The 14,587-nt window shown below is 34.8% G+C and overlaps 1 protein-coding gene across 3 annotated transcripts in view; it reads left to right on the top strand.

Moving 5' to 3' along the window:
• LOC105475386 (G protein subunit alpha transducin 3) overlaps positions 1-14,587 on the top strand; it is an 84,179-nt gene that overhangs the window by 47,420 nt on the left and 22,172 nt on the right. For 2 of the 3 annotated variants that reach the window (XM_011730585.2, XM_071094084.1), the window contains exon 3: positions 5,166-5,307. In XM_011730585.2, the coding sequence (XP_011728887.1) occupies positions 5,166-5,307 (142 nt within the window). Of the gene's footprint in view, positions 1-5,165; positions 5,308-13,439; positions 13,818-14,587 lie in introns of those variants that run through there. The other variant, XM_071094083.1, reaches the window with a different exon arrangement.

The following is a 14,587-nucleotide window of genomic DNA, read 5'->3' as shown; positions in this document are numbered from 1 at the left end:
GCTCACTGCAAGCTCCGCCTCCCGGGTTTACGCCATTCTCCTGCCTCAGCCTCCCAAGTAGCTGGGACTACAGGCGCCCGCCACCTCGCCCGGCTAGTTTTTTGTATTTTTAGTAGAGACGGGGTTTCACCGTGTTAGCCAGGATGGTCTCAATCTCCTGACCTCGTGATCCGCCCGTCTCGGCCTCCCAAAGTGCTGGGATTACAGGCTTGAGCCACCGCGTCCGGCCGAGTGTATTTTTAAAGTATATGTTAAAGGATCTTGTTGTTTGGGACATATTTTAAGAGGGAGTGATGCCCGCCAGTCAATAATGAAATTGGTTCCAATCTAAGCCACTGTTTTCCTTTTATGTGATAATGTCATGTAAGTTTTATATCAACCAATATTTAAGCTTCACTTATCTGCAACCAAACGTTTGATCTTTCCTACTGTTTCTGAAGAACAGAGCTCCTTTATTCTGTTCCCTGGGATCGTACAATTTTTGAGTTTTTAGGACCATCCTGGCAACCAAGTCATCATTTATAACATTACCACAGTATCTGCCTGCTCTTGCCTCCCAGGCTATGATCATGCTTGAACCTTTCTTATCTTTTTTCATTTCTCCATTCTCTGTGAGCTTAAATAAAGAAAAAAAAGACCAATTATTTGGCTACGTAAAAATTAAAACTTTTAAATATAGTAAACCATAAATAAAATTAAACCAAAATTAGAGAACTAGAAAATATTTACACTAAATATGATAGATTAATAATTGGTGACTAGTATACAAAGGCCCACAGATTGCTAAGTAAAACAATAAGCCTCCCAATATATATAAATAGGGATAGGCTATGAACAGAGAGTATAGAAATGATAAAATTCAATAGATAAATAATGTATTTTAGTGTAACCTCATTAATTATAAAAATTAAAAATCAAATAAATAATGAAGTAATTTTTCATTGTAGTAAATTGACAAACAATAATTAAAAAATAATGTTACCCAATAAGAATGAGATTTTGAGAAATGGATATTTTTAATTGCTACTTGTAAAATTATATATTACAGAAAATTTATAAAAATAATTTTAATATACATAGTAAGCTGGGAAAATTGAAATTATTGATCTAAATATGTTTCTGAGAATTGTCAAAAATGATAAAATATGCAAAAATGTGAAAATAATTCAAAAATATAAAATATAAAAGCCTGTATAAAAGGCTTATATCACTAAGATAATGAAATATGGGATAGAATAAAGTACCACAAATTAAAATAAAACATAAGCAATTAGGTTGCAAAGTTACAGGAGTATTCATTCTTCAATTGCAATATTATATAACTATTACAAATCATGTATTAATCTCATGTGTATGAGAAGGTTTAAATATGTGGAAATGCTATGTTAACTAAAAAAACAGGTTACAAAATTGCATGAACATTTTAAATTTTATTTTATTGATTTAATTTATTTATTTGGGAAAGGGTCGCACTCTGTCACCTAGGCTGGAGTGCAGTGGCACAATCTTGGCTCACTGCAATCTCCACCTCTCAGGTTCAAGCAATTCTCCTGCCTCAGCCTTCTGAGTAGCTGGGATTACAGGCACCTGCCACAATGCCCGGCTAATTTTTTTTTCCTTTGGATATTTTTACTAGAGTTGGGATTTCACTATGTTGGCCAGGCTGGTCTCGAAATCCTAACCTCAAGTGATCCACCTGCCTTAGCCTCCCAAAGTGCTGGGATTACAGGCATGAGCCACTGTGCCCGGTGCATGAACATTTTAACCTCAAGTATGATCAAATAGATAATTTTTTTAAATGAAAGAACATATACCAGTGTTCAAATAAATTTTCTCTCAATAGTGGAATTTAAAATTCAAAGCACCTTTGCTTTTAATATTGTTAGGCTTTTCACATTTTCTACAGTGAGCACTTCTTTTATTATTTAAAAAGAGCAAATTTCCTTGTTCTGCTTTATCTTTCCTTTTTTCAGTAGAATTTCTGTAAAAAAAAAATCAAAATTTGCTCTCTTTACTTTCCACTTTCCATTTTCAGCCATTTTCATCACACTTTCACCTCTGGTAAGTTGCAGAAGTTGCCCTTACGAAGATTATTTATCATGTCATCTTTGAATAGTAATTTTATTTGAAGTCTCCTTAAGTCCTTATGTTAATTCCATATTACATCACTGTTCCCTCTTAATATTTTTCTTCAGCTTCTTTAGAACTCTTTCCCAGTTCATCTAACTCTATCTCCTTTGTTCTTCTAACTCTATCTCTGACTACACTTAAAATGTTAGTGTCTTTACTGTACTGGGAGACACTGGCACTTCTCTACTTACTCTGCACCTTCAAACGAAAACTTCCAGAGTTCTGTGATTTTCACCGGAATCTTCAAGCTGACTGTTTCAGAGTATTTCTTTCAAACTCACACACTTTGTCTAAACTAGGGAGGCAGATACATCTACTGCTATATTGTCTGGCTAGGTCCAAATCAGAATAAACATTAAACCTATCTCCCATCTGGCCTCTATTGCCCTAAAATTGATTACAACACCACCAGCCTACAACGCAATAAATCTCAGCATAGTTATACTAAGCCTTCACCCTTTCACTAAGTCATGCCACATCTACACAATTGGTCTCCAAACACATCATTGATCTCCATTGGTCATCATTTCTGACCTAGATTAATTCAGTATCTTCCTCAGGAGCTACTACCTCCCTGCCCTTCCCTTCATTACATTATCCACACTGCCATGAACTGATCCATTTAAAGCTGATTGTATCTCCTGAATTCAACTCTTCACCCATGCTATCGAGATCAATCTCCTTGCCATGGCACACAAGACACTGGAGTCCAGTTCTTGCTGATGTCTTCATCCTCCTATCCTATAATTTCTCCCCTCCTACTTCCTGCTTCACTAATGCTGACCTTTTGTAAGTCTGTAGACTAGCACACTATAGAAGGCTGAGCTTCATGGCTAAGATCATGGACTGTAAATCAGATTGTGTTTGTGGTCCAGCTGTACCACACACTAGCTGAATAAGTTGGGGATATTTGCTTAATTTATCTGTGCTGATATTTCTTATTTATAAAATGTAGAACATAATTGTATCTACTTTAAAGGGCTTATTGTCAGAAATATGAAGACAGATGAAGTGCTTACAACAGTGCTTGGCACATATTGAATGCTTGAAAATTGTGAGCATCTACTTGTTCATATTGATCTTTCTGCCTAGAATGATTCTCTGCCCTTTTGATCATCTAGGAAAACTATCCTTGAACAATTAGCTGATTATCACTGCTTCCAAGATGTCTTCTCTGATACCTTACACCAACTCCTAGTAGAGTTTATCACTTTTTATTTTCTATAGCATCTTACTATATGTAGCGTTTGGTCCTATACATTATCATAATGTTCAAAAATCTCTTTATATGCTCTGCCTTCTTATAACTCAGTACTCTTCAACCGAACTTTGTGTGATGATAGGAAAGTTATCTATCTTGCCTTAAAATATGGCAGCTGCTAGCCACGTGTGGCCTTAGTAGCCACTTGAAATGTTGATAGTGTGATGGAGAAATTAAATTTTTAATTTTATTTAATTTTAATTAATCATCTAGTGACTAACATATTATACAGCAGTGCTGTAGTCTATGGTTTGGGAAGGAGGGACTTATATAATGTATTCTCTTTACCACATAACACAGTATGTCACAGAAAATGCCCCGTGAAAGCTTATGAATTTCAACAGACCTAGGAACCAACTCTGCAGTTGGAGTGCTCTGTCTCACAGAAATTGATATATGCAGCTCCTGGAAAAATGATGTTGTTTAAAGTCCCACTTCAACTGGACATTTTAACATCTGTTTTTATAATTTTTCTTTGTGATAAATGTTTCTTCACTTCTGATAGCAGTCAGAACTTGTTTCATGAAGAACACCTAAGTACCCCACGTTTATTCACAGTTGCCATTTTAATAATTAAAATAATTTTCCAAGTTCGATTTGACAGAAAACTGGGATTTCTTTAGTAAACTTATTCTTGATCTATCCATAAAGACATTTTACTGCATTTTTTCTACAGTCTTTGTCTACTTTATTTACTTAAGTTATTTAATGATTCAATGCAGCAAGATAGACATGACCATGTTTAACATAGAAGTTCAGCAATGATTTGTAATCAAATAAAAAAAAACGACAAATAACAAATATAGGCCCTGCTTTTACTTCTTTCAGTTGAGATTTCTTGTATATGAAGGTTCTAATATCTTCAAAGACATTAAAGAGGCATTTGTGCTCTTTTCCCCTCTATGCTAAAGCCTTTATACGTGTAGACACAATATAAACATTTAGTAATAAGACATCCAAAAAGACGCCTAACGAATACAAAGCACTTCAAGACAATTAAAACATTATAGAAAGGAACAAAAACAATTCTACAATAAAGATGCAAAAATACGTAACTGGCACATGTAATGACTTTAGCTTTTGATAGGTAAATCTATTTTAAGCTATTATTCCAAAACTTCTAGTAAAATCTTGAGTTTGACTGAATGAGTGGAAGGTAGAGAAGAGTTCAGCCAAATAAAATGTCAGGCATTTCAACTTTTATAACTCAGTGGCACGTACACAGATGGAGAACTGACAAGAGATTTAACACAGGGCAATTACCTGTACTAAAAAAGATGCCTTTGTTGATGCTGTAAATAGAAAGAAGGCACTCCTATTTTCCAGCATGATAGGAAAAGTCATGAATGTTCTAAATGACTTAACTTCCTCTAGACATCAGGTTGTGGACACAAGGCCAAGTTTCAAAACTGTGAATATATCTTTGTCCTGAGAGTCTATATTTTTTTTTTCTTAAAAACAAAAACAAAAACAAAAAAACAGGCTTTCTAAGTATAATGCTTATGATTTACTCGTTTCAGAAAAGTATGTTAAAATAACAAATCCTAAGTCCTTTTGTATTTATCATGGTAGCCCAGAAAGAAAATATTGTATGAATGACAATGATAATGAAAGTCCAAAGGCATAAAATTGTTTAGATTTAGCATATACATATGGTCAAAATTCCTTTTTAATGAAAATATACTATAATTGTATTCAAGTAACTTATTTTGATGTGCTTTAGTGTTACAATCAATTATTCAACTCACAGAAACTTTTCATGTTTAAATTATAGGATCATCCATAAGAATGGTTACAGTGAGCAAGAATGCATGGAGTTCAAAGCAGTAATTTACAGTAATACATTGCAATCCATCCTAGCTATTGTGAAAGCCATGACTACCCTTGGAATTGATTATGTAAATCCCAGAAGCGCAGTAAGTATGCAAATAATGACAGCTGTATGTCCTGCAATAGAGTTTGAGCCACAAAATAAGAGGACTTAATAAGTTCATAGTATTAATCTATACCCAAAATTTAAAAATATGAAACATGAATTTTGAAACATTAATTATGTTTTGTGTAAGATTTCTTATTTTCCTTGAAGTGAAACTTTTTTACTGTATACTGTTATTCAACATTAGTTGTTTTCCTGAGGATTAAACTTAATATCAAATAATACACCATAAGAAACAAAAATATTGTTTACGATTGCTAAATGCAAAAGTTTATGGCATAAACACAATTTGCAATATCTCTACATTAATTTTTTAGTTATGTCATTTCAAAGAGACTAACAATGTTTAATAACGCAATAATTATAATTAATGTTTGATGATGATTACAAAGTCTGCGTGGCAACAGGGAAATGATTATAATGCTAAGTTTTTTAAAAAAGAATTCAAATTGTAGGAGCAAGCAAATGGTTGTATATTAAGTATATTCAAGTAGTCATAGTTCTGTTTGTAAGGTAACAACAAAATTATTTTCTCCCTACTTTATATTTTGCTATATAGTTATTTTATATTAAAATATATTTGAAATCCACTTACTTTAAAAGTTTATAGGCAAATATATAAAAATATTTGGCAAATGAAACTTATAGTATTATCCAAAGAACCATAGTTGACCCCACCCAAAAAAGAGAAACTGAGTAGAATCCACAAGAAGAACTCACCTATTTCCATATGTCCCCTCCAGGAGCAGCTGGGCATCTGGTTACCTCCAGAGGGTGCCAGTTGAATGCCTACCAATGTAATTCTTGGAAACCTTGCTATAGAAACAATAAAAATAGAGAACAAAAGCATAGTAAGAATAAAGAAAGAGGAGTCATTTGAACTCCCTCAACCAGCTTAGTGGACCTTGTAAATGGCCACTGGATCTTGTAAATGACCACTAGAAATCATTACAATTAAAACAAACAAACAAAGGCGGCTTTTCCATGCTCTTAATGTAAAGAAAGGGGAAATCCCCCTTTTTCTTGTCACTTTTCTTCAAGGAACAAAGAAATGCTAAGTATGGTCTTCAGGCAGATACTTTATAAAGCGAGGAGTCAGATATTTTACTGATTCCCATTTCTAGTTTTCTCCACAGTTTGCTCCAATCTATCTCTCTGGCTACAGTTTCCCACTCATGTGTAAAAGGGGAACTTGATGTTCCCCTTCCCGAGTCCAAGTGATCTCATTGTTCAGTTCCCACCTATGATGGGTGCTGACGAGTTGATGGGTGCAGCACACCAACATGGCACAAGTATACATATGTAACAAACCTGCACGTTATGCACATGTACCCTAGAACTTAAAGTATAATAAAATAAATAAATAAATAAATAAGGGGAACTTGGAGGAGGTGAACTCCAAGATCCTTTTATTCTTTATCTCTCTATGACTTAGTGATCATGTTCTTATTTAAGTGTAGTTCAGTTATGGATCTGAACCTTGGCTTTTTCTAAGATACTAGGATTTTAAATTGACTCTTAAGAGACAACATAGTATAACCACCTTAATTTAAAAAACAAGGATCAAAGAAGATTAGTTGGTTTACATTAAGTAGCTAGAGTTCATGGCAAAACCCACTTCTCCTGGATTCCATTATAGTGCTTTTTGCTTTTAAGGGATTTAATGATTAGAAATATTTTGTCTTTTTATCTTAGGCAATAATAGTCACTAAAATAGATGTACCTTCTTAATTCCTTTAAGAATGATTTAATGATGTTTAAATTTGTAGATGCAATATGGTATTCCATGCATTTGTGTCAGAGAAGTTGGAAATCACCTTGCCTATTGCTACTTATTTAATTATACTGTATCCTTCATATGACCCAGAGTTTGTGAAACAGTGATGCTCTGATCACTAAAGACCTGAGCTTTGACCTGGTGTGGTGGCTCACGCCTATAATCTCAACACTTTGAGAGGGTGAGGCAAGAAGATTGCTTGAGCCTGGGAGTTCCAGACCAGTCTGAAAAATATAACCAGATCTTGTCTCTATAAAAAAAAAAAAAAAGGAGAAGAAAAAAAGGAAAAAAAATTAGCTAGGCATGGTGGTGTGTACCTGTAGTCCCAGCTACTTGGGAGGCTGAGGTGAGAGTTTCACTTGAGCTTGGGAGGTCGAGGTTGCAGTAGAGCTGTGATGTTGCCACTGCACTCCAGCCTGGGCAACAGAGCAAGACCCTGTCTTGAAAAAAAAACAGAGAGAGAGAAACGTGAGATTTATTAGTAAAAGTCTTAGTGGTTTGACATACAGGGGAAGTGAAAATAATAAACTATACACATTGCTGCCATCATGCTAATTAAAAATAAAAGTACAGTTTATTCAAACTGTACATTGAATGGTGTAAATAGAGCAACTTAAGCAGCACCTAGCCATTGCCATAACTTCTCAGGAGTACCTATGTCCTCAACTATCAGAACATCACAATTGTCAGGCACAACATAGTTCATATTTTTATTTCAACTGATGTAAACTCTAGCAGTTTCAACTGCATTCTAGTACTTGATTTTGAGATTAATATACTATGACCTGTTTAAAATTGTTTATTTAATAGATTGATTGCTAAGCACTACCTACATGTGACTTTCAGAGTTCTGATTAGCTCTCAATTATTTATACAAGTACATATGCTTTTATACAACCATCTGCACATCACCACACAGACTGCCAAGGAGAGGAAGTTCTGATAGAAAATTTATGTGAGCTTTATTAGTCACTGGGTCTATAAGTTTGGACAAGTTAACCTCTCTAAACTTCAGTGTCTGCTTCCACAGAATATTATGGTTTTCCTCCTTGAGTTACAATCACTATTAAAAGAGGAAGCAAAAACATAAGAAATCCACTATAATACAGAGTATTATAGAATGAAAATTTTCAATAAATATTAGGTATTATTATTTTTCAATACTTGTTTTGAATATAGGCTCATTAAAATTTATGTAGTGAAATCTATGCATCCAACATCATTTGAAAATATTATTTTTTATTAAACTATTTATGTGGTAGACATTTAGTTGGATACTGGGGATGTAGTAAGGGCTCAGCAGTAACTGAGATGGAAATAATATTTGTCATCAGGAGAGGAGAGTTTGATGTTTAACAAATAATTACAAATGATATACTATTTCAAAAAGGCTGTGCAACTAAATGTGGAGCTCCATCCTTGCTGAAAGAAGGTATTACTAAGAAGGGGAACACTAACATTAAATGCGGATAGAAAAGAACTAATTAGTTTGGCTTTGGAAATGAGTTTGTAAGTTCTATTTGATATCTACATATGTAAGCAATTACAAATGTGCATTTGAAGCCCAAAATAGACACTTTGTCTAGAGATCTAAATCTAGGTGTTATTGGCATGCCATTATACTATGGCATATAATTCATACTAAGAAAGTAGGATGGAATAGATGAAGCACTTAGATTAAGAAGGGAAAGGTATTAGGGATAACAGAGTCTAGGGAAGAGTGTTAAAAAACAAAAACAAAAAAACCACCACAATATTTTCTGCTCACTTGTTAGGAAAAGAAAACTTCAGGGGAGAGGATAGAGGAGTAAATGGAAGTCAGAAGTATGAAATCACAGAATTCAAGAGAAGTGTTCCAAAGGGAATTATCGACACTGAAAGGTCTTCAGAAGTCAAGAAAGGAGACTATTAAATAGAATCTATTGGATTTAGAAATATGGAGCCATTGGGAATATAGTGAGAGAGATTTCAGAAGAATGGTGGACTCCTACTCCTGTGGAGAATGTGGAAAAATTAGAATAGGCTATTGGAACAGTTAAGGGCAATATTTTTAGGAACTATGGCCAAGGAGTAGGAGAGAGATGGGATATGTAGTTAGAGGGGAAGCAGCTAAATGGGGCTTGTTCTCATTGGTTGTGGCTTCGTATTTGATAGACTTATATTTCATAAGCATAAAACTTGAAAAGAGGGTTAAACTGAAGAAACAGGAAAGGAGAAATAATGAAGATACTTAGTAAATAACTACTTATCATTTTGCATATTATTATATCCTATTTTGGAGCATATAGAATCCACTCAACTGACATAAAAGAATGCTGAAAATTATAACACTTTTACTACATAATTTGAGTGGTGTTGTAATCATCTTGGACATAGAACCCTACAAAGTAAACTCTACAATATGAACCAAAAAGCAGCACTGATTCCTCAAGATGTTCTACAATTGAAGTTCTGTGATCAAATCCATTTGGTATATATGCATACAATAACAACTTGGAAATTTGCGACCAATATTACTACTCAAAGATTCTGAAAACCCAGTAGCAACAAAACATGGCATTTTTAACTTAGCGTTTCTCACAATTACTAAGTAAACGACATAGCCTTCCTTTCTTTTGATGTTTTTTCCATGATCTTTGGAAATACGACTGTAGGGTTCAGAATAAGTTCCACAAAGTTCTAAGACCACCTGAGATACCTAATATTAATGATGAAGGTCTGAGTAATCTGCAGGGAAAACACATATTTTATTTTCTATACCATGTAATCCCAAAGTTACACAATCTTAAGAGAATGAAGATGGGTTGACAGGTGCAGCAAACCACCATAGCACATGTATACTTATGTAACAAACCTTCATGTTCTGCACATGTATCCCAGAACTTAAAGTAAAATAAGAAATGAATTAATAAATAAAAGAAATATTCTTAAAAAAAAAAAGAGAGAGAGAGAGAGAATGAGCCATTCCAGGCCCACTGTAATTCCCAAGCCTTTCCAAATACCTCATAGGGAAATAAAACTTATTTGGGATGCCACTCAAATCCACAGGTTGTTATTTGAAAAATGTAGCAGACAGGATGATTAGAGAAGGCTTCATTGAGGAGGTGGTATTGGGAAGAGACTTGAGTGAAAAAGGAAGTGAACCACAGGAAGGACATGGAGGGAACAACCGTTGAAATGCGCTGAAATGGGGGCTTGGTGAGTTCAAGAAGCAACAAGTTGTTCAGTGCATCTTGAGTCTTGGGGTCAGCGAGAGAAAGGGAGAAAGGAGGGAAAGAGGGGGTCAAAACATGTAGAGCCTTGTGAGTCACAGTAAGGGATAAGGGATTTGGGTTTTCAGTTTTGAGTTTGGTGAGAAATTACTAGAGTTTTAAAAATATAACAATAAAATAGTAGGACTTAAGTGTTCAATCAGTTTGGCCATTATGAGGAAGATAACTTTTCGTAATACCTATACATTTTGGTGTTATATATTTTAAAAATTCACATTTGATGGATAGGCTCAAACCCTGAAAAGCTTTAAAGAATTTTAAATTTAAAGAATTATTTAAATTATACCAGCTTTTCAATAAGCACAGAAGAACATCAAGAATTGAAATACACTATGTTCAATAAAGTGTTATTTATGGTTAAAAAAATAACAACTGTATATTGCCAGAGATTCTTAATGCAGTCAGAACAGTTGCATCACCTTGAAGCTTTTAAAAGCTACCTTTGCAGAGCCTGACATGCAGATTCTGATTCATTTTGTTTAGGTTGCAGTTCTGCTATCAGCATTGTTAAGGGTACACCACATGCTGATGATGTGCAGCCGGGATTGAAAGTCCTCTCCATGGGCTCCACCTATGCATGCACAAATTTAAAAGTAAAAGGTCTGGAGACACAAAAACCAACCTGATAGGATAACTTGCCTTTGTGGGAGGTAGTAGGATTGAAGTGGTCAAGGGAGACTTTGTAACATGTAAGTGTTTAGAACTATATTCATCATACCTCTACAAATAAAGTATATTGAAATTTAAAATAGAACATTTTTTAAAAAAAGGAAGTCCAGATGTGGTGGTTCACACCTGTAATCTCAGCACTTTGGAAGGCCGAGGTGGGCTGATCACGAGGTCAAGAGATCGAGACCATCCTGGCCAACATGGTGATACACAGTCCCTACAAAAAAAAAAAAAAAAAAAAAAAAAAAAAAAGAAAAAAAAATCAGCTGGGTGTGGTGGCAGACATCTGTAGTCTCAGCTACTTGGGAGTCTGAGGCAGGAGAATCGCTTGAAAGTGGCAGGTGGAGGTTGAAGTGAGCCTAGGTTATGCCACTGCACTCTAGCCTGGGTGACAGAGAAGACTACGTCTAAAAATAAAATAAAATAAAAAAATAAAAAAGTAAAAAAGAAAAGAAGAGAAAAAGAAAAAAGAAAGAAATGAAACAGTGTGTTTGGTTTGTAAAGCTATGCTGACAAGATGTATAATTTTTCTTCTTAGGGATAAAACTGTGTAGTGGTTGTTTTATTGAATCATTTGTTCTAAATAGCACTTTAATAGTGGAAGGAGCCGATAGCATGATGCTAGCAAAAGTGACCAGAGCATATTTCACTGAACTTGCAGTATTCTTTCATATCCATTTAATAGAGAAATGGGGTTTTAAAAATCTATCCTGTGCTGATGCAGGAAAACCAAGTTGAGACTTGATTTGGCCATTTGTTGACAAAAAAGCCAAACTCTGTAAAACACTTGAAGAGATTTATTTTGAGCCAAATGTGAGTGCCATGACCCATGGCACAGCCTCAGGAGATCCCGAGAACATATGCCCAAGGTAGTTAAGTCATAGCCTGATTTTATACATTCTATGGGGATAAAAGTTACAGGCAGATATCAGTCAATACATGCAAGGACCAGAAAGGTAGGATAACTTGAAGCAGGACCTTCCAGTCATAGGTGGATTCAAACATTTTCTGATTGGTAATTGGTCGAAAGAATTAAGTCATTGTCTAAAGGCCTAGAATGAATAGAAAGGAATCTCTGGGTTAAGAGGTTGTGGAGACCAAAGTTCTTATTATATAGATGAAGTCTCATAGATGGCACCCTTAGAGGCAATAGATGGCAAATATTTCCTATTTAGACCTTTAAAAAGTGCTAGACTCTCAGCTAATCTCACAAGGATCAGAAAAGGACTTGAAAAAGGAAGGGGATTCTCTACACAGTGTAAGTTTCCCCCACAAAAGACAGCTTTTATTTTATTGTTATTTTCTTTTATTCTTTTATATATGCCAAAAAATATATATTTGGCAATAAAATAATTTATTTCAGGGCCTGCTCTATACTGGAGTCAGGTTGGAATTTGGAATCTTATTGCTATAAAGAGTCAGTTTTATCAGTCCTAAGATATCTGTTTTAATGTTAATGCTGATGAGTTGTGCCTGAATTCCAAAGGGAGGAGGGCCTCATGAGGCACGTCTGACCCCACCCTTCCTATCAGGCCTGACCTAGTTTTTCAGGTTTCCCTTGGAATTCTCTTGGCCAAGAGGGATTTCTAGGTTGCAGGGCTTAGAATTCTGTTGCTTGGGGGACTCAGAATTTTGTTTTGGGTTTACACATTGAATATGTGGACCAATGATCATCTGATCAGCTTACTTTTAACAATAAAAGCTGATTGTGAAGAAAGATAGAATACTTTTTTTTGTTTGTTTGTTTTTTCCCCCTTACCTGTGTCTCTTTAACAATAAGTGACCAATGACTGTGGTAACAGCAGAATCTCCTATTAACACCTCACTAAAGTGGATGAAAAAATCAAAGGTATCACAAATTTTTAACATATATTTTAGCTTTTCTTATGTGATCTATTCAGTAAATAAGGTACTGAGTTAATCATTTCTATCTGTAGACTATTAAGCACGTAGTCTGTATTTAAATTATACATTTTTAAGGCTGTGAATAAAATGTGATCAAATCTGCTTAGCATCAATTATGATACTGAACGTGAAAAAAAAAAAACCAATAAGTGACATACCCTTATTTTTTATACAAAGAGCAAGCAGATTCTTGATAAAATGGTAGAATAAAACTGTAGTCAGTTCAAAATAATAATAATCTGAATTGTATCAGAAAAGCAGCAAGTTCTTATTGAACATACTTCATTGGTAGTGTCAGAGACATTTGAAGTAGAACAACTTCATCTTAAATAGGAGCTGAGGAAAATGAGACTCAGACCCACTGGGCTTCATTCCCAGACAGTTAAGACATTCTAAGTTACAGGGTGAGAGAAGAGGTCGGCACAAGATGCCGACGTAATGACGTTGCTGATAAAACAGGCTGCAGTAAAGAAGCTGGCCCAAACCCACCAAAACCAAGATGGCCATGAGAGTGACCTCAGCTTGTCCTCACCGCTGTACTCCCACCAGCACCATGACAGTTTATAAATGCCATGGCAATGTCAGGAAGTTACCCTACATGCTCTATCAAGGGGAGGCATGAATAATCCACCCCCTGTTTAGCATATCATCAAGAAATCATAAAAATGAGCAACCAGCAGCCCTCAGGGCTGCTCTGTATATGGAGTAGTCATTCTTTCATTCCTTTACTTTCTGAATAAACTTGCTTTCACTTTACTGTACGGACTCGTCCTGAATTCTTTCTTGTGTGAGATCCAAGAACCTACTCTTGGGATCTGGACTGGGACCACTTTCCTGTCACAGTAACAGCCTGACATGGCACAAAAGGTGCTTGTGTTTGACTCATATTCTGATGCTTATTGTATATACTGGTTTACTGGTTTCTAAAAGTTTGAGCATTTTAGATTCCTTATATGTAAAATGGAGAAAATATAGTGTCTATCTCACAGTTGTGAGGATTATGTGAGATATTTTATGTATAGTTTTGTAAACTGTAATAATATGCACCAAGAGGATTATGAACTAAAAAGGATATCAGCTTTGGAGGCTGAAAACAAGGTTAAGTTCAGACTTCTCCATTTGCCTGGACTATTACCACAGTCAATTTAATTATTCTGAAACTCAACCTCTTAATCTTAAAAAAAAAAAAATTGTCATAAAGCTATTTAGATTATTAGTTAAAATAAATTACAGACTATAGTATTTATACTATAAACTCAATATATATTTGACTATAGTATTTATACTTAAACTCAATAAACTTCTCTTTCCTTCTTCCCTGGTAAGCTCCAGATCTTATCCCAACAGGACTAAGACAATAAATCCTCGCTTTGCATAAAAAATTCTCACCTCTGCCCTACTGGTTTGTTCCAAAGGCATGCAACCAACAATAGCTACAGGAATGTTCAAAAATATTATAGGGATCCAAATGTTTACCATTCTTTATTTGTATGATTAAGAGGAGGTAACATGATGACCAAAAATATTACATATTAATTTTTTGAAAAAATACAATTTTAGAATAATGAATTCATTTCCCATTTTTACTCTAATTTTTTTTTTTTTTTTTTTTTCTGGAGACAGGGTCTGGCTCTGTC

The sequence above is a fragment of the Macaca nemestrina genome, chromosome 4, assembly GCF_043159975.1.
Source record: "Macaca nemestrina isolate mMacNem1 chromosome 4, mMacNem.hap1, whole genome shotgun sequence".
NCBI classification, from domain to species: domain Eukaryota; kingdom Metazoa; phylum Chordata; class Mammalia; order Primates; family Cercopithecidae; genus Macaca; species Macaca nemestrina.
This window is presented reverse-complemented; position numbering and strand designations above follow the sequence as displayed.